This window comes from Esox lucius, chromosome 6, assembly GCF_011004845.1.
Source record: "Esox lucius isolate fEsoLuc1 chromosome 6, fEsoLuc1.pri, whole genome shotgun sequence".
Lineage (NCBI taxonomy): Eukaryota > Metazoa > Chordata > Actinopteri > Esociformes > Esocidae > Esox > Esox lucius.
The window spans coordinates 5,843,701-5,864,823 of record NC_047574.1 but is presented as its reverse complement, the minus strand read 5'-3'; the positions used below and the strand labels follow the sequence as shown (position 1 = coordinate 5,864,823).

Here is a 21,123-nt window from a genome sequence, read left to right as displayed (position 1 = left end):
CCCTGTGTGTCTGTCTGTCTGTCTGTCTGTCTGTCTGTCTGTGTAGTCACTGTCTCTTCCCTGTCTGTCTGTCTGTCTGTGTAGTCACTGTCTCTTCCCTGTCTGTCTGTCTGTGTAGTCACTGTCTCTTCCCTGTCTGTCTGTCTGTCTGTCTGTGTAGTCACTGTCTCTTCCCTGTCTGTCTGTCTGTCTGTCTGTCTGTGTAGTCACTGTCTCTTCCCTGTCTGTCTGTCTGTCTGTCTGTCTGTCTGTGTAGTCACTGTCTCTTCCCTGTCTGTCTGTCTGTCTGTCTGTCTGTCTGTCTGTGTAGTCACTGTCTCTTCCCTGTCTGTCTGTGTAGTCACTGTCTCTTCCTTGTCTGTCTGTCTGTCTATGTAGTCACTGTCTCTTCCTTGTCTGTCTGTCTGTCTGTCTGTGTAGTCACTGTCTCTTCCTTGTCTGTCTGTCTGTCTGTCTATGTAGTCACTGTCTCTTCCTTGTCTGTCTGTATGTCTGTGTAGTCACTGTCTCTTCCTTGTCTGTCTGTCTGTCTGTCTGTCTGTCTGTGTAGTCACTGTCTCTTCCCTGTCTGTCTGTCTGTCTGTCTGTCTGTCTGTGTAGTCACTGCCTCTTCCTTGTCTGTCTGTCTGTGTAGTCACTGTCTCTTCCTTGTCTGTCTGTGTAGTCACTGTCTCTTCCTTGTCTGTCCGTCCGTCTTCCTCTGTACAACACCGTTTTCCGGCATCCATTTTTCCAAAGCATGTCACCCATCGACTCGTTAGAAGACTAGCCAGCAGGGTGTCCCACTGCTGGCAGGCTCCTGACGTTTTGTAGGGTTGGTCCGTGGATTGGAGAAATGTTGTGGAAGATGGCGTTGGAGGGTCAGTAGGGGGCACTCTGTCCTCCGATCTGGGGAAATCTCAGTGTCCTGACAATACCAGATATCATAGTAAGGTGCTGTCTTTCAGATGGGATTTTAAAAGGGTCTTCTGACAGACAACACAAAAGCTCTCATGGAAGTCATTGTAAGAGTAGGTGTGTTTGTGTGTGTGTGTGTGTGTGTAAACCTGAATATACACATGCTGGACAGGCTTTTTTCCAATGTATTCCCGGTCAAATCACCTCCCTCCACTCCTCCAGTCTGCTGGAGCACTGCAGGAAACATAAGTACCTGGCCAAGACAGGGGAGACCTTTGTCAGCCTGGTGGTTCGCCTGTTGGAGAGACTCCTGGACTACCGGACCATCATGCACGACGAGAACAAGGAGAACCGCATGTCCTGCACAGTCAATGTGCTGGTAGGACGGACACTCGCTCCCACACACGTTTACGTACTCCAATCCAAAACATTATCCTAACCTTTCCCTTAACATCCTAACTCCAATCCAAAACATTATCCTAACCTTTCCCTTAACATCCCTAACTCCAATCCAAAACATTATCCTAACCTTTCCCTTAACATCCCTAACTTAGCCCTAATGCTCAGAACCTGACCACTGATGCCTCACACACGGTCTCACGGTCACTCACGGTCACACACGGTCTCACGGTCACACACGCTCTCACGGTCACACACGCTCACACATGGTCTCATGGTCACACACGGTCACACACGCTCACACACGGTCACACACGCTCACACACGGTCACTCACGCTCACTCACGGTTACTCACGCTCACTCACGGTTACTCACGCTCACTCACAGTTACTCACACTCACACACGGTCTCACGCTCACACATTCACTCACATTCACACTCCTTCACTCACTCAGGCAGACAGACTAGGACGGTCCTGCTCCAGTCAGAGGCAGTTATTGTGAATGACAGATTTACTTTCAAACTGTCTGAAAGAGTTTTAACTTTCAATACCATGAATTACCGGAGTTATGTTTTTTGTGCTACTTTGCTTTTGTATTAAAGCATTTCCATCTTCCTCTTCCTCCCTCAGAACTTCTACAAGGAGATAGAGCGCGAGGAGATGTACATTAGGTAAGATGGTGTTTGTCGGCCTTGTCTTCCTCAACTAGACATTTTGTTTGTTCTATTGTGTTTATTTCCTTTGTGAAGGGGAGGCAGGGTATTGTTGCTATGGTCCCTGACAGACAATGACTTGCAGACCATAATTCAACACAATGGGATGTGGTGTCTTTCATGCCTGACACATTTCTGTCGCTGCCTCGCTGGTGACAAAAAGATCAATTTTTTGGGGCGCTTTTCTTCTCAAGCTCTCTCAAATCTCTTTGTGTGATTTGTCTAAAACCACATGCCCGCTCTTTCCGTGGACACTATTATAGTTCCAGCGTTATAAAAAAAACATTTCCTGCGGTAGAAGGAAAATGTCACCATGTACCCCATCAGCATGCCTCCAGAACAGCCCCCTAACCCCTCAGGAGTCCCCTGCCTCTGACCAACGGCAGCTTGGTGACAGTGTCTGACTGTGTGGAGAATAGGATGCCATTTCTGACACTTCCTCGGGTTTGGGTATTCCACTCTTTTAAGCCAAGCCTGTTCCAGGCTTGACTTCTGTAACTGTTTTCTCCTGTGACTGTCCTTCTGTCCATCCAGGCTGTTCTGTAACTGTTTTCTCCTGCGTCTGTCCTTCTGTCCATCCAGGCTGTTCTGTAACTGTTTTCTCCTGCGTCTGTCCTTCTGTCCATCCAGGCTGTTCTGTAACTGTTTTCTACCTGTGTCTGTCCTTCTGTCCATCCAGGCTGTTCTGTAACTGTTTTCTCCTGCGTCTGTCCTTCTGTCCATCCAGGCTGTTCTGTAACTGTTTTCTCCTGTGTCTGTTTGTCAGGTACCTGTATAAGCTCTGTGACCTCCACAAGGAGTGTGACAACTACACAGAGGCGGCCTACACCCTGCTGCTGCACGCCAAGTTGCTGAAGGTACACACACACAACATGGACAGATACACACACACCCCCAACATGGACAGATATACACACACACACACAACATGGACAGATATACACACACACACACACACACAAACACAACATGGACAGATATACACACACACACACACAAACACAACATGGACAGATATACACACACCCCCAACATGGACAGATATACACACACACACACACACAAACACAACATGGACAGATATACACACACACACACACAAACACAACATGGACAGATATACACACACACACAACATGGACAGATATACACACACACACACACAAACACAACATGGACAGATATACACACACACACACACACAAACACAACATGGACAGATATACACACACACACAACATGGACAGATATACACACACACACAAACACAACATGGACAGATATACACACACACACACACAAACACAACATGGACAGGTATATACACACACACACACAAACAACACGGACAGGTACACACACACACACAAACAACATGGACAGGTATATACACACACGCAAACACAACATGGACAGGTATACACACACACGCAAACACAACATGGACAGGTATACAAACGCAAACACGATACAGACAGGTACACACACACATGAAACAGGCAGTTTCACACACACCTTGTTAGCTCACACCTCAATACACACATGCACATCCCTCTCATATGTTATCCCTCTCTGTTTCTTCTCTATATGTCCCCCTGTCTCTACTTTCTCCGCCCCCGTCTCTACTTTCTCCGCCCCCGTCTCTACTTTCTCCGCCCCGTCTCTACTTTCTCCTCCCCCGTCTCTACTTTCTCCTCCCCCGTCTCTACTTTCTCCTCCCCCGTCTCTACTTTCTCCCCCCCCGTCTCTACTTTCTCCCCCCCCGTCTCTACTTTCTCCCCCCCGTCTCTACTTTCTCCCCCCCGTCTCTACTTTCCCCCCCCCGTCTCTGCTTTCTCCCCCTCCGTCTCTGCTTTCTCCCCCCTCTGTCTCTACTTTCCCCCCCCTCTGTCTCTACTTTCCCCCCCCTCTGTCTCTACTTTCTCCCCCCTCTGTCTCTACTTTCTCCCCCCTCTGTCTCTACTTTCTCCCCCCCGTCTCTACTTTCTCCCCCTCTGTCTCTACTTTCTCCCCCTCTGTCTCTACTTTCTCCCCCCCCCCCCTCTCAGCTTCTCCCTCCATCTCTAGATAAATGATAGTATGAAAGGTGTGTGTTTTACTGTCTGTTGAATCAGGGCTTTTTCCTATAAAGCCAGATAGCTGCAGCCCAAAGGGCCAATCCCCGGTAAGCTCTTATCATATAGCTGGTTGTTAACCTTGCAGAAAGAGAGTGTATCTGTGAATATCAATAGAACCGGATCTGGATAGCAGCAATACATTGAACCCAGTTTTAATCCTCCTTCATACGCTCTCTCTTTCTCCCTCCCCTCCTAACTCTCTCCTCCCTCCTCCCCTCCTAACTCTCTCCTCCCTCCTCCCCTCCTAACTCTCTCCTCCCCTCCTAACTCTCTCCTCCCTCCTCCCCTCCTAACTCTCTCCTCCCTCCTCCCCTCCTAACTCTCTCCTCCCCTCCTAACTCTCTCCTCCCTCCTCCCCTCCTAACTCTCTCCTCCCTTCCTAACTCTCTCCTCCCTCATGTTGGCTAGAAAGGACTGAACAGAACAAAGTGAACGGAAGCCAAAATGAGGAGAGGTAGAGCTGAAAAATGGGAGTGTAGAGAGAGTCATAGATGGAAAAGAAAAGGCTGACAAGAGGTGGACAGAAAGAGGAGAGAACTGATGAGAGAGAGAGAGAATAGAGAGAATAGAGAGAATAGAGAAAGGATAAGGGAGGGACATAGTTGCTGAGCTACCACTTTTTGTTCACCTTGTTACAGAGCACGGAATGTTAATGATCAATTCTATCTGATCCACCCTAAACGGCCTGCAGCAGGAGAAGAGCACTCAGAAAGACCTGAAACGCTGTCCTCTCCCTTTCTTCACCACACCATGACTTGGCTTAGTGTGGGTGTTACCAGGATGCTCGGTTAAAGCAGTGAGGGAATGATTATACAGCTAGATACTCATGTTCATTCTTCATGACAAAATGACTGGACGTCTCAGTGTCACTGTGTCAACTCTTAAAAACCAGGCACCAGGTACTAAGGACTGGTTTCATTTACATCCACAACATTAAGCAGCCTTTTTGCTGGGGCATATTTACTGAGCCAGAAGCATCTCTTTTGGCGTGGTGGATTTGCGTCATTCCATATGTCATTATTTAATACACATTAATATAAGACCAAATGGAGACCACCAAGGTTGGCATCAACTACCCACAGTGCGAATCCTGCCCTGAGAATAGTCATCTGTTTAAGCTGTGTTGTTTCTTATTTAATCGGTGACCTTAATTGATTCACTGAGATCGGAAGGTGACAAAATGCTTTACACTCCAACAGAATGATACAGTCCGTGCCTAAAGGTCTTCTGGGATCACATATGCCGTGTGTGATATCCCGGGGACAAGGTTAGCGGCTGAGTGGTGTCTATACCTTCCATTACATAGGACCCTGCTCTCCACCGGGTAGAGCTGGCTTGGACTGGTGTGTTTATCACACAAAGCAGAGCACAGAGCAGTCATCATTGTTATTCATTTTTTAAATTACAGCCATCTCAAAACATCTGTGGCTTTCCCTAAAGTGCTGTGGGGAGGGAGAGAGAGATGGAGGGAGGGAGGGAGAGAGAGATGGAGGGAGGGAGGGAGAGAGAGATGGAGGGAGGGAGGGAGAGAGAGAGAGATGGAGGGAGGGAGAGAGAGATGGAGGGAGGGAGGGAGGGAGGGAGAGATGGAGGGAGGGAGGGAGAGATGGAGGGAGGGAGAGAGAGATGGAGGGAGGGAGGGAGGGAGAGAGAGATGGAGGGAGGGAGGGAGGGAGGGAGAGAGAGATGGAGGGAGGGAGGGAGGGAGGGAGGGAGGGATGGAGAGATGGAGGGAGGGAGAGAGAGAGAGATGGAGGGAGGGAGAGAGAGAGAGATGGAGGGAGGGAGAGAGAGAGAGATGGAGGGAGGGAGGGAGGGAGAGAGAGATGGAGGGAGGGAGGGAGAGATGGAGGGAGAGAGAGATGGAGGGAGGGAGAGAGATGGAGGGGAATAGAGATGGAGGGGAATAGAGATGGAGGGGAATAGAGATGGGGAAGCGGTGGAGGCAGGGGGAGAGAGAAATGGAATGAGGGAGGGAGGGAGGGAGGGGGAGGGAGAGATGGAAGGCAAAATTGAAGGTGGGAGGGAGAGGGGGAGGAAACGGGGAGGGGAGAGCGAGGGAGAGGGGGATGTTTGAGGTACAGAGAGAGAAAAACGGAGGCCATTATACTGTAAAATTAGATTGATTTTTCCAAAGCAGAGTCTAGAGGTTACGGTACAGGTTTTTTTCCCCCAATAAGTTGTTCATAGGAACATCCATTTTTCTTTTGTTACCTGCATGCAGAGATTGCAAGCAGAGTTTGCCGTTGACAAATGCTTGTGTGAGTCTCTTGTCATTTAGAGTTTCTTTGTAAACATCCCCTAGCAGTAATGTACTTCTGGACCCTGAAAGATATGTCCGGTACTCAAATGTAGCCCCTTTGGCACACTGTGTCCTGTGGGGACTAGTGTACTACATAGGAAATAGGATGGAATTTAGGACGTTTTGGGACTCTTGTCCCTATACGGAGGGGTCCCGTGGTCCCATTTTGATTGACATTGAGGTACAGTGGGGAGAAACAGTATTTGATACACTGCGGATTTTGCTGGTTTTCCCACTTACAAAGCATGTAGATGTCTGCCATTTTTATCATAGGTACTCCTCAACTGTGAGTGACGGAATCTAAAACAAAAATCCATAAAATCACATTGTATGATTTTTAAGGAGTTAATTAGCATTTTATTGCATGACATAAGTACAAACCTGATTCCAAAAAAGTTGGGACACTGTACAATTGTGAATAAAACCAGAATGCAATGATGTGGAAGTTTCAAATTTCAATATTTTATTCAGAATACAACATAGATGACATATCAAATGTTTGAACTGAGAAAATGTATCACCTTAAGTGAAAAATAAGTTGATTTAAAATTTCATGGCATCAACATATCTCAAAAAAGTTGGGACAAGGCCATGTTTACCACTGTGTGGCATCCCCTCTTCTTTTCATAACAGACTGCAAATCTCTGGGGACTGAGGAGACAAGTTGCTCAAGTTTATGAATAGGAATGTTGTCCCATTCTTGTCTAATAAAGGCTTCTAGTTGCTCAACTGTCTTAGGTCTTCTTTGTCGCACCTTCCTGTTTATGATGCGCCAAATGTTTTCTATGGGTGAAAGATCTGGACTGCAGGCTGGCCATTTCAGTACCCGGATCCTCCTTCTATGCAGCCATGACATTGTAATTGATGCAGTATGTGGTCTGGCATTGTCATGTTGTAAAATGCAAGGTCTTCCCTGAAAGAGACGACGTCTGGATGGGAGCATATGTTGTTCTAGAACTTGGATATAACTGTCAGCATTGATGGTGCCTTTCCAGATGTGTAGGCTGCCCATGCCACACGCACTCATGCAACCCCATACCATTAGAAATGCAGGCTTCTGAACTGAGCGCTGATAACAACTTGGGTTGTCCTTGTCCTCTTTAGTCCGGATGACATGGCATCCCAGTTTTCCAAAATGAACTTGAAATTTTGATTCATCTGAACACAGAACACTTTGCCACAGTCCATTTTAAATGATCCTTGGCCCAGAGAAAACGCCTGCGCTTCTGGATCCTGTTTAGATACGGCTTCTTTTTTGACCTATAGAGTTTTAGCTGGCAACGGCAAATGGCACGGTGGATTGTGTTCACCGACAATGTTTTCTGGAAGTATTCCTGAGCCCATGGTGTGATTTCCATTACAGTATCATTCCTTTATGTGATGCAGTGCCGTCTGAGGGCCCGAAGATCATGGGCATCCAGTATGGTTTTCCGGCCTTGACCCTTACGCACAGAGATTGTTCCAGATTCTCTGAATCTTTGGATGATATTATGCACTGTAGATGATGGTAACTTCAAACTCTTTGCAATTTTTCTCTGAGAAACTCCTTTCTGATATTGCTCCACTATTTTTCGCCGCAGCATTGGGGGAATTGGTGATCCTCTGCCCATCTTGACTTCTGAGAGACACTGCCACTCTGAGAGGTTGTTATACCCAATCATGGTCCTCCAGCTGTTCCTTATCTGTAATTTTAACTTTTCCGGCCTCTTATTGCTACCTGTCCCAACTTTTTTGGAATCGGGTTTGTATTTGATACATCAGAAAAGCAGAACTTAATAATTGGTACAGAAACCTTTGTTTGCAATTACAGCGATCATACATTTCCTGTAGTTTTTGACCAGGTTTGCGCACACTGCAGCAGGGATTTTGGCCCACTCCTCCATACAGACCTTCTCCAGATCCTTCAGGTTTCGGGGCTGTCGCTGAGCAATACAGACTTTCAGCTCCCAAAGATTTTCTATTGGGTTCAGGTCTGGAGACTGGCTAGGCCACTCCAGGACCTTGTGATGCTTCTTACGGAGCCACTCCTTAGTTGCCCTGGCTGTGTGTTTCGGGTTGTTGTCATGCTGGAAGACCCATCTTCAATGCTCTTACTGAGGGAAGGAGGTTGTTGGCCAAGATCTCTGGATACATGGCCCCATCCATCCTCCCCTCAATACGGTGCAGTCGTTCTGTCACCTTTGCAGAAAAGCATCCCCAAAGAATGATGTTTCCACCTCCATGCTTCACGGTTGGGATGGTGTTCTTGGGGTTGTACTCATCCTTCTTCTTCCTTCAAACACGGCAAGTGGAGTTTAGACCAAAAAGCTCTATTTTTGTCTCATCAGACCACATGACCTTCTCCCATTTCTCCTCTGGATCATCCAGATGGTCATTGGCAAACTTCAGATGGGCCTGGACATGCGCTGGCTTGAGCAGAGGGACATTGCGTGCGTTGCAGGATTTTAATCTATGACGGCGTAGTGTGTTACTAATGGTTTTCTTTGAGACTGTGATCCCAGCTCTCTTCAGGTCATTGACCAGGTCCTGCTATATAGTTCTGGGCTGATCCCTCACCTTAATCATGATCATTGATGCACCACGAGGTGAGACCTTGCATGGAGCCCCAGACCGAGGGAGATTGACCGTCATAATGTATTTTTTAGCTGAAATCATCAAAACGTTAAAGCCACATGTGTCCGAAGGAAACTAAACGCTAAAAGCTGCGTGTTGTGTGTTATAGTGTCAGTGTGACTGTTGTCTAAGCACTTCAGCTGTACTGGCGGTCATTCCTGGGTGACGATGTAAATGCAGCTCTTCCTGACAATGTGCTTGTCATCCTGTGATGGGATCAATAGTTCTATTCACCTGTTGTAACAGGATCAATGGTTCTTTTCACGTATTGTAATGGCATCAATAGTTCTGTTCACCCATTGCAATGGGACCAATAGTTCTGATCCTGTATTCTAATGGGATCAATAGTTCTGATCCTGTATTCTAATGGGATCAAGAGTTCTGATCCTATATTGTAATGGGATCAATAGACAAACAGTCCAAGTCCTGGTCAATCTATGGAAGTATTTATGTATGAATCTGTATTTGATCCTGTGTGATTGCCAAACAGGTTGACGAAGATGTATATGATGTTTGTTAGGTAGCCTACATTCAACCCACATCTCCTGCTCTTTTTTTCTCTCTGGGAAAATCCTGTGTGGTCGCATTTTATTTTCTCCATCATAATGTAAACAAGCCCAAAGTGTACTCTGCAAATCTTTCACTGACTGTTCTTTTCAGTGCAGGGTACTGTGGAGGTCTCTCACTGTTCCTCCCAGTACAGTGTTCTATAGGGTCTCTCACTGTTCCTCCCAGTACAGTGTTCTATAGGGTCTCTCACTGTTCCTCCCAGTACAGTGTTCTATAGGGTCTCTTATTGTTCCTCCCTGTACAGTGTTCTATAGGGTCTCTTATTGTTCCTCCCAGTACAGTGTTCTATAGGGTCTCTAATTGTTCCTCCCTGTACAGTGTTCTATAGGGTCTGTTATTGTTCCTCCCTGTACAGTGTTCTATAGGGTCAAGTCAAATGTATTTATAAAGCACATTTAAAAACAACTTATGTCGACCAAAGTGCTGTACAGTCAAAACATATAGACAACTAAACATATTTATAGTTCATGACAAACATATAAACATAACTTCCTACCCATTTGCAGACTCAAATGCTAACGAAAAAAGATTGGTCTTAAGGTGGGATTTAAAAACGTTGCTACTAGTAGAGGACCTAATATATAAAGGTAGGCTGTTCCACAACTTTGGAGCAGCAACAGAAAAAGCACGATCTCCTTTAAACTTCAAACGTGACCGTGGAACTCACAAAAGCAGTTTGTTGGGCGACATAAGGGTCCTTGAGGAAGAGTGCTGGCTAAGGAGGTCTGAAATATAGGAAGGTTCTGATCCATGTAGGGCCTTAAAAACTAATAAAAGAACCTTAAAATCAGTCCTATATTTAACTGTACAGGAGTTATGCTGTACAGGAGTTATGCTTTCTCTCTTTTTTGTACCATTTAAAAACCTAGCAGGTGGATTTTGAACAAGCTTAAGGCGGGACAAGATAGACTGACAGATTCCCAAGTACAAAGAGTTACAATAGTCCAGATGAGAGCAAATTAACGCATGAATAACTGTCTCTAAATCCTTAAAGGAAAGAATGGGTTTCAATTTGGCAATGCCCTGGAGTTGGAAAAAGCTGCCTCTGACAACAGCCTTTACTTGTTTATCAAAATTAAGATCTGAATAAAAAATTATCCTGAGGTTTTTTGCATAACTATGTACATTGTTAGATAGGGGCCCTAAGTTATTAACATTAAACTTGATGGAATCTGTGGGGCCAAATACAATAACCTCTGTTTTTGTATTATTTAATTGAAGAAAGGTTTTAGCTAGCCAGTATTTACCATCTCTAAGACAATCAGAGAGTGATTTCAGGAATTTCTTTTCATACATTTTCAGGGGAAGATGCAACTGAGTGTCATCAGCATAGCAATGGTAAGACGTTATATTTCTGAAAGATAGAGCCCAAGGGAAGCATATATAACAAGAATAAGATAGGACCTGGGACAGAGCCTTGAGATACCCCACAGGTGATTGATGCAGAAGAGGAGAACAAGTTCCAAAATATTTACAGAAAATGTCCTCTCTCTCAAATATGATGTAAATAGCTATAGAGTACTACCCTGAATGCCAACTTCTAGTTTAAGACAGTCTAGAAGGATGGCATGATCAATCATGTCAGAAGCAGCACTAAGATCAAGAATAATTAAAATAGCACAGTTTTCGTTGTCCCTAAACAACAATAAATAATTTAACAACTTAAGAAGAGCTGATTCAGTGCTATGGCGTGCCCTAAAACCAGACTGGAATTTATCCAGAATATGATTTTCATTTAAAAAGGAGGAAAGCTGGGAAAAAATGACTTTCACTAGAAATGATAGGAATGGCAGTTTTGAAATGGGACGGAAATTATTAAGGACAGTTCTATCAAGATTAGGTTTTTAATAAGGAGTTGGACCACTGCATGTTTAAAACATGAAGGGACATTGATGAGGCAGCTATTTATTATAGACAATATACTGGGACCAATAGTGTCCAGCACTTCTTTAAAAAGGCGTGAGGGAACTGTGTCCTGGGGGCAGGTTGTAGGCTTCATGTGTGAGACTGTGTCTATCACATGTGAAAGAGATACTGGTTCAAACTGGTTAAAAAGAGCTGAACATGAGGGTTGTGATCTGGAGGTAAGATGCAAGATCTTATGGCATCTATCTTGCCAGTGAAGAAAGACAGGAAGTCTTTACTAGTTTCAGAAGTTGCTTCAGGAAAAGTAGTAGCAACCGGATGTAAAGCCTTGTTTATCACACTAAACAAGACTTTATGATTATTAGAGTTGTTAGAGATAATATCTGAGAAATGTTTGGCTTTTGCTGAGTGTTGATATTGAGTTAAACAATCTCTCAGAATTTCATATGACGCTTGCATCTTAACCTTTTTCCATTTCCGCTCTGCTTTTCTGCACTTGTCTGAGAGTATGGGTAACATTATTTAACCAGGGCTAAGTTCTAGCTTTCGCTCCCCTCTTTTTTAAAGGAGCAACAGAATCCAGGATGTCAGAGCAAGTGGAATTAAACATAGTGACTAAGCACTCTGTGCTCAGGCTGGAGGGAGCCCCAATACTGCTGAAGCCTTGTAAGCATCTGAGAAGAGTTTGGCAGTGGAAGGGTTAAAAGTGCGATAGGAATTGCCTGGTAGTTTGCATTTAGGGAGTAGGCATGGAAGGGTGGCATTAAAAACAACAGGTTTATGATCAGTCAAGCAAATATCTTCTATCTCAACATTGCAAATAGGAAAACCAAAAGACCAAACAAGATCTAGTGTATGGCCAAGCTAGTGAGTAGATTCCATTATTGACTGAGTGGGATTAAATAAGTCAACAAGTTAAGTAAAACCTCTCTATCCATAGGCTTAGCTGGACAGCAAACATGAATATTAAAATCACAGATTATCAGAAGTAGGTACAATAGAAGATAGGAAGTCTGAGAAATCTTGGATGAAATCCTTATCGTATTTAGGAGGTCTATATACAATCGCACATAGCATTGGACTGGACAGTTCCACCTTGATCAGCTGTACTTCGAAACTTTGGTATGTTTCAACTGACAGTGCGACACTTAAAACGATTTTAAAAAATAACTGCTAATCCTTTACCACGATGAGCGGTTCTAGAGGAACTAAAAAAATCACTGTTGCTGGGAGAAAGTTCACAAAGAGGACTTAACTCACCGACGTTAAGCCATGTCTCAGACACAAAAAAGAAATCTAATTCACAAGATAAAAATAAATAATTCAGTATAAAAGTTTTGTTCGAAATAGACCTTGCATTTACCAAGGCCATTTTAATGGAGATGTGTTCAGCCAGATGGCATGTAACAGGATCGCCAGGATTCTTTGGAATGGGATTGTAGCCCAATGAACGTAAATTGCAAGGGTTGATTCCTCTCTTAAGAACGTTAGGGCTAACCGGCAGGTACAGTGCTGTTTGTGCTGGATCTGGAAGAATGGGTACGAGGCAGGTACACCTCAGAGAGATGAATGGATTGCAGCAGGGACAATCTCCAGGAAACACTGAACCACTTGGCCAAGAGGTTTGTTTAAACCTGGCTAATATGCCTCCTCGTTTACCACGTTTTCTGCAACGTTTCCTCTTGTGAGAGGTGCTGTAGGGGAGCTGGCATGGACTCAATAATTCTGGAGAGAAGAGCTTGGCGTTCATAAACCATGAGCGAGGAGGGAACTTGGGCAGACATGTAGATGAACAACACGAACGTACAGAGAAATTCGATGTGACTGCTCCCCAAAGAACAAACTGGCGCCGTCTTGAACGTTTAGATTGGGTTAAGATGAACTCTTATTTTTTCTCCCAGTACAGTGTTCTATAGGGTCTCTAATTGTTCCTCCCAGTACAGTGTTCTATAGGGTCTCTAATTGTTCCTCCCAGTACAGTGTTCTATAGGGTCTCTAATTGTTCCTCCCAGTACAGTGTTCTATAGGGTCTCTAATTGTTCCTCCCAGTACAGTGTTCTATAGGGTCTCTAATTGTTCCTCCCAGTACTGTGTTCTATAGGGTCTCTAATTGTTCCTCCCCAGTGCAGTGTTCTGTAGGGTCTCTGACTGTTCCTTTCAGTGCAGTGCTGTAGGGTCTTTATCTGTTCCTTCCATTGCAGTGTACTGTAGAGTGTCTCTGACTGTTCCTTCCAGTGCTGTGTACTGTAGAGTGTCCCTGACTGTTCCTTCCATTGCAGTCTGCAGTAGTTACTGTAGTTGTGCCAGCTCACCTGATTGAAGCAGATAAGGGTTTGAGACTTCATGATTTTCTGACAGTATGATTTGCCTGTGGTGGCTCTGGAATACATGGAGCGACTGGGGTCCATGGGAGGTTTGATGACCAGGGTCCCACTGTCTCATATATAAAGGTGGCATGCTTCCTTTTGACCTGGAGTAGTGCACTTAATGGAGAATAGGGTGACATTTGGTACTTGGTTTCTCGCTCCCCTTATCTGATTAAATACCCAGGGATCTTTGCTCCCTTTGTTATTCAACAACAGCCAGTAATGTCTGTTACGTTACAGTGGGAATGTCAGTTAGGTTACTGTGATAATAAATCATTTCTGACAAGCCCTTAGCAAGGGTTACCAAGGCGGGTACCAGAGAGCCAATTGGATTGCTCCGTCTGGCCTGTTAGCTGGCCTTGTCCAGCCTCTCTCAATGCTCATTATCTTCCACATGGTGGAACTGAAAGAGACCGAGGGACTTGAAGTCTGCTGCATCAGCAGGAAAGGAAATAGCCTTTAAATCTTCTGCGTTGTTTCGTTTTTCTTTTTTTCTGCAATCTCCCAGTTGTTTACAGAATGAAGTAGAATGTGTAATGAATAATGTGGCATTATGGCATAAATCAAAATGTCTTGATGTGTTTGTGTAGCATTTCCATAAGTTATGCCTCTCCCCTCTTCTCCCCTCCCCTCCCCCTGTGTTCTGATACTTGAATGATGCCAATATTCTGGGCTCACTTTCCATCATTGCTTTTGCCGCCTGGGGGATTCGAACTCTGAAGAACTTCAGTAAATATTGGCCAGAGGAAAGCATACATTTGTGAACTGTGTTTTATTGATATACAAGTACAAAGCTGTATTTGTCTTCCCTCATTACATGCCTTTACTTGCAACCATCTGTTGGTAACTGACCCTGTTTGTGTGTGTGTGTGTGTGTGTGTGTGTGTGTGTGTGTGTGTGTGTGTGTGTGTGTGGTCCCGTCCCTGCAGTGGTCAGAGGAGGCGTGTGCAGCCCACCTAACCCAGAGAGAAGGTTATCAGGCCTCCACACAAGGACAACTCAAGGACCAACTCTATCAAGAGATTATCAATTACTTTGATAAGGGAAAGGTATGGATGGAGGCAGGGTATGAGGGTGGCAGTAGGGAATAGGCCAAACACTAACCCAGTCAACAGCCAAACACTAACCCAGTCAACAGCCAAACACTAACCCAGTTAACAGCCAAACACTAACCCAGTCAACAGCCAAACACTAAACCCAGTCAAACAGCCAAACAGTTAACCCAGTCAAACAGCCAAACAGTTAACCCAGTCAAACAGCCAAACAGTTAACCCAGTCAAACAGCCAAACAGTTAACCCAGTCAACAGCCAAACACTAACCCAGTCAACAGCCAAACACTAAACCCAGTCAAACATCCAAACAGTTAACCCAGTCAAACAGCCAAACAGTTAACCCAGTCAAACAGCCAAACAGTTAACCCAGTCAAACAGCCAAACAGTTAACCCAGTCAAACAGCCAAACGCTAACCCAGTCAAACAGCCAAACGCTAACCCAGTCAAACAGCCAAACGCTAACCCAGTCAAACAGCCAAACGCTAACCCAGTCAAACAGCCAAACGCTAACCCAGTCAAACAGCCAAACGCTAACCCAGTCAACAGCCAAACAGTTAACCCAGTCAAACAGCCAAACACAAAACCCAGTCAAACAGCCAAACGCTAACGTAGTCCAGTATTTACACAGATGCCTAATGTCTGACTAGTTGACTGACTGCCTGTTTGATGCCTGTTTGATGCCTGTTTGACATCAAAACCGAGAAAGAGAAAATGCTGATATGTGTCCAGCTGACAGCCTACGTTCTGTAGATGGATACGAGCTTGGTCCCTATCAGTCCCTATCTGTAGTAGGTTGAGACTAATATTATGGAGGACGTAGCTGATTGCAATCCTATCATTGTTGATTGAATATCCACAGACCCTCCCTGTGAGACAAATGGTTGTGTGTTATCTGGGTAGTTGTATCTACAGATGCATAGCGAGAGATATAGACATTTTATTACTGTCTTTTATATCGTTTCTTTGGTTTGTCCTCACCGTTTCCGCGTATGGCGTGTGTCTCCAGATGTGGGAGGAGGCCATCATACTAGGAAAGGAGCTAGCAGAGCAGTATGAAAATGAGATGTTTGACTTTGAGCAGCTGAGTGCGTCCTTGGTAAGTCATTTAAGTGTTTGTGTTTTATTCTCTGGACAAAGCTGTGTGTGTGCGCGTTTGGATATGTGGTTTTGTGTAACCGGTGCATTGAGTGTCCTTGAAGGGTAACTCCTCCCTCTCGTCTTGTCTTGTTACAGCGGAAGCAGGCCCAGTTCTATGAGAACATCGTCAAGGTGATCCGACCCAAACCAGACTATTTTGCGGTGGGCTACTACGGACTGGGTTTCCCATCATTCCTCAGGGTACGTCAGCACCGTCTCCTGCTTCGCCCGCCAGCCAGCCAATGCGCTCCCATAAGCCTTCCATAGGTGTTTTGCCTCAGCTCCATGCGCGCGTCCATGCGCATGTCTGTGTGTCACTGGCACCACTCTATCCCCATTGCTTTTTGGCCAGTGAGCGGGAAATGTTGTCTCGGGACCGGCCTGTTACTCGTAAGCAGGTGTTTGAGTGTTGAAGAAGAGAGAAGAGCGCTGTGCTGAAAGGCTGCCCCTTAGCTCAGTGTTGGGAAAGCTGGTGTGAGAAAACTGCAAGAAGTGAGAGAGACAGAGAATGTGCGGAAAGGGAAAATATATTGTATTCAGGCTGTGACAAGCAATCTGGGGTCACATCTAGGCCACTCCTCTCCTCTCTAGTCTTCTCCTTTTCTACTCCTGTCAGTACATGCAGGGATTCTTCCCTCCCTCCTAATATTTTCCAGTTGCTGAAGTGGTTATGTAGGTAGGTATGTACAGCATTTTGTAGTTGTCCTAGCAACCAGTGGGCCTCTGACAATATGCTTCACTATGATCTGGCACTTTTAATTGTATCTCAGGTAGTCGAAAGAAAATCTGGCCGTGGTATTTTTTTGTAGGTTAAGCTGTACTCTGTTGGGTTAAAGAGTACCGGTTCTCTCAAAGTGCTTTCAATCTCACTTTCAATCTTGGTGTTAGAATGATGACTCTTATTGGAATGTTCTGTGTTCAACAGGGTTTTAATGAATGTTTATTGATCATATGTAAACTGTTCATAATGTAGAGCTACCCACGTATGTGTCATTAAGATCTTGACATGTTCTTTCAGGACAACCAGGTCTATTGGTACAGTACAACACGAAGCAACTTGACAAACGGTTTTGTTTATTCATTTTTTTTGACAGGTTTGTTGTCTTACGGTACTCCGCCCCTTCTAATTCTACCGTCTCTGTCTTTCTCTCTCCTCTTCCTCTCTTATCGCTCCTCTATCTCTCTCTCTCTCTCTCTCTCTCGCTTGCCTCTCAGTCTTTCTCATCATCATAGTATATGACCTGCCGTTGTAGTTTTTTTTGTTTTCATTATCTGCTCACTGTCTAGTACAGATGGATGTTGCGATGTTGAGTAGATGTTAAACTGATTGTCCTCAGTCAATCAAAGTGCTTTTATTCTCACATTTGTATTCGGTCACGACTTCACTCCAGCCAAGTTGCCATCTATTTCCATTTAAATGGAAGGTGGATGGAGATGAGACTTTCTGCTGTCTGGGTCACTGATGGTGCAGTTTGAGGTCATTTCCTTTCTGCCAGAGCACGTAGTTAAAATGATGAAACTAGTGTCATTGACAATGTGGATGCCTGTTTCTCCTATTCAACAGATTTCTTATTTTCTCATTTTTATAAGGCCGTTGTTTATTTTCGCGTGTGGCTTTTCCCGAGGAAGTCACCGCTCCTTTGTCATTTTCTCAACACGTCTTTATGAAATGATATATTTAGAAGGGAGCTCTTTATTTGAACAGGGAGCGTCTGATCTGTACATGTAGGCTGCGAAGACACTGTTCACAGGATGTATTGCATTACTCAGCCATCTTCTGAGTTCCCTTCTAACCTGCTCCTCTAGCCGGGACATTACTGACAGAACAGCTTTGTGTTTCCTTAATCCGTCTGGGAGTCTCCAGATTGGCTCCCTATTCACTGTGGCTACACCGCTTCTGACAGCTCGAAAACTCTGCACTAAATAGTGAGTAGGGTCTGATTTAGGACAGACAGCGGATTTTAAAGGCCTTTGTGGAGTGGGATTCATGTACAGACAGTCCTCTCTTCCATCTGAACAGAGTTTTCAGGAGAGGGAGCCTGGTGTCTCTGGGTTAGCTTGTCTTTCACCTGTCTCTTTTTTCTAATGTGGTCAGCGTCAGTCTAGAAGGGATTTCTCCATTACGAAGGTCTTACTGTCACACTGTCAGAAGACGTTTCACACTTCAGAAGGCAGGGAGAATCATTTGATGACCGACAGGATATCTTGCCCTCAGTCTCAATATTTTATCTTATTAGACATTTTGCAGGGTAAAATCCCTAGAGATGCATCATTTTCCAGAGCTTTCAGGACGAAAAGAAAAAAGAATTATATCTCTGTCCAGTTCTATTTCACTCTCTCTCTTGCATTCTAGGGCTCTCTTTTTCATATTCTATAACTCTCTTGCTCATTCTGTAACTCTCATTCTAACTCTCTTATATTCTATAATTCTCTTTCTCATATTCTATAGCTCTCATTTTATAACTATCTTTCTCATATTCTATAACTCTTTCTCATATTCTATAACTCTTTCTCATATTCTGTAATTCTTTCTCATATTCTGTAACTGTCTTTCTCATATTCTAACTCTCTCATATTCTATAACTCTTTCTCATATTCTGTAATTCTTTCTCATATTCTGTAACTGTCTTTCTCATATTCTAACTCTCTCATATTCTGTAACTGTCTTTCTCATATTCTATAACACACTCTCATATTTTGTAACTCTCATGTTCTGTAACACTCATGTTCTGTAACTCTCTCATGTTCCGGCTACTGCAGGCCACCTTCCTTGAAACTGAAAAATATTTACTTCTGCTGCTGGAGGGTGGACCTGATGCATCTGTGACATCCTTTACACAGCAAGGTGCAGATGACTGCAAATTAATGTCAGCCTAGCAGTGATCATTACGAACCTACACCTGCATGCCTAATGGCCCAATAGTCACTCTCTGGTGCCCTATGACCCCTGGTATTCCACTATCTAGGGAATATGGGTCAGTTGGGGACATGTATTCTGTTATTGCAGTTGTTAAATGATACTATGGGAACATCCTATGGAAATGTCTCTACAGCACGGACCATCAGTTCTCAAGGGGTGACGGGTTCTCGTGTTAATGGCAGCATATCAGTGCCTGTACATAAAGATCATTACCGCTACAGTGGTCTATGCCATCTGGCCCGTGTTGAATGGCCCAAGCAGCCTGGTTATCAGTGATCGCCAATGAAGTGGCGAAATCCCCCGCCAGATAGAACCGCTCTGGACTCAGCGGCGGGTTTGATCAGAATGGGCGTGTTCCAAATGGCACACACTACGCAACCAGCAGTGCACTTTGCCCAGCCGAAGCCCGGCCGTGGCCTTGGGAAGTGCACTGCATAGGCAGTAGTGTGTCATTTAGGACGTGTGCATGGCACCTAGATTGTTTCCGTTCAGAATGCATCACTGAGTTATTTTTATTATGTCAGAGTGCATGATGTCATGTCACTCCTGTCAATATTTGGTTAACCAAGTATTCATTAGTGACCCGGCTAATTAAGATTAACTCAGATTGTTCTTATTTTATTCCTTAGTTAGTACGCCACTATCTCTCTTACTTTGCCTGCGGGAATAAGTAAATTGTAATAAACAAATCGATGAATCCAATATAGTCCCTTGGTTTCCCTCGCCTAAGAATTGATTAACACGGTGCTGCTTAATTCAGCTACTTCATTGCTAATGGATTTGCATTTTTAATTTAAAATTTTGTCATTTAGCCTATGCCCTTATCCAGAGCGACTTATAGTACTGAGCGTATACATTTCCAACCTGGTCCCCCATGGGCATTGAACCCACAACCTCTGGTGTTGCATGTACTATGCTCTACCAGCTGAGCAACATGGAATGGAGGAATATTGGGATGTCTTATGATATGTTATCTAGATCTGCTGAATGAGTGGAATTGAACTATTTCAGAATAATAGTAATCTAGACTGAAAATGCAAATAAGTGTTTGGATCATCACTTCAGTGCCTTTGGAAATTATTCAGACCCCTTCACTTCATGTTTTGTTAAAGACATTAATAATTCATTAAATATGTTCATTTTTGCCATTCATATTTCACAATACCCCATAATGACAAAGCAAAAATAAGTTTTTAGAAATGTGTGCTGATTTCGTAAAAATGGAAGTATATAATATCTCATGTACATTAGTATTCCCAATTGAGCTCAGATGTATCCTTTGTCTTTTAGTTTTGCTTGATATGTCTCTAGAACATGATTGGAAGTCCTTCTGTCTATAGAAAATCTCACTCTTTGCGGTGCATGTCAGAGGACAAACCAAGCAAATGAGGTCCAAGGGACACTTTGTTGCCCCTGTCAAGGAGGTGACCAAGAACCTAATGGCAACTTAACTAAGCTACGTATTTTCTCTGCAGAGATTAGACGTCTTCTGAAGGAATCGGAGAGCTTGAGGAACAAGATTATCTGGTCTCGTAAGATGAAAATCAAACCATTTAGCCCAAATGCCAAGCTCTACATCTGGTCAAGACAAGGAATCACTCAACACCTGTGTAATACCACACCTATGGTGAAGCATGTTGGTGAGAGCATCATGCTATGGAGATGCTTCTCAGCACCGGGAACTGCAAGACTGGTCAGGATTAAGGAAGGGATGAAAGCGCAAAATACAGACAGGTTCTTAAAGAAAACCTAAATCCGGGTGCATAGGTCCTCAGTCAGGGACGTAGATTCATCTTTTAGCATAACAACAATCGAAAGTTCACAGCCAAGACAACACCAAAGGGGCTTCAGCACAAGTCTGTGAATGTCTTTGAGTGGTCCAGCCAAAGTCCAGACTTCAAACCAATTGAACATCCGTGGGATGAATGGGAAATTGTAGTTTAACGATGCTCCCCATCCAATCTGACAAAGTTTGAGTGGATTTACAAGGAAGAATGGGAGAAACATCCCGAGCGAGCTGGCAGAGAAGCTGGCAGAGACAAATCCAAGAGATCTCAGTTTTGATCGTTGCCAAAGGCACTTCTAAAATGTTATGAATAATGGGTCTGAATACTTCTGTACATTTTCATTTTGTCCTATTTCATTAAATTCGAACAACTTTTGTAAAG

At 44.3% G+C, this 21,123-nt stretch overlaps 1 protein-coding gene across 10 annotated transcripts in view; it reads left to right on the top strand.

Moving 5' to 3' along the window:
- dock1 (dedicator of cytokinesis 1) overlaps positions 1–21,123 on the top strand; it is a 263,696-nt gene that overhangs the window by 205,758 nt on the left and 36,815 nt on the right. For all 10 annotated transcript variants that reach the window (XM_034292884.1, XM_034292883.1, XM_034292881.1 and 7 more), the window contains 6 exons: positions 1,120–1,276; positions 1,929–1,969; positions 2,778–2,868; positions 14,775–14,894; positions 15,905–15,994; positions 16,132–16,236. In XM_034292884.1, the coding sequence (XP_034148775.1) occupies positions 1,120–1,276; positions 1,929–1,969; positions 2,778–2,868; positions 14,775–14,894; positions 15,905–15,994; positions 16,132–16,236 (604 nt within the window). The remainder of the gene's footprint in view (positions 1–1,119; positions 1,277–1,928; positions 1,970–2,777; positions 2,869–14,774; positions 14,895–15,904; positions 15,995–16,131; positions 16,237–21,123) is intronic.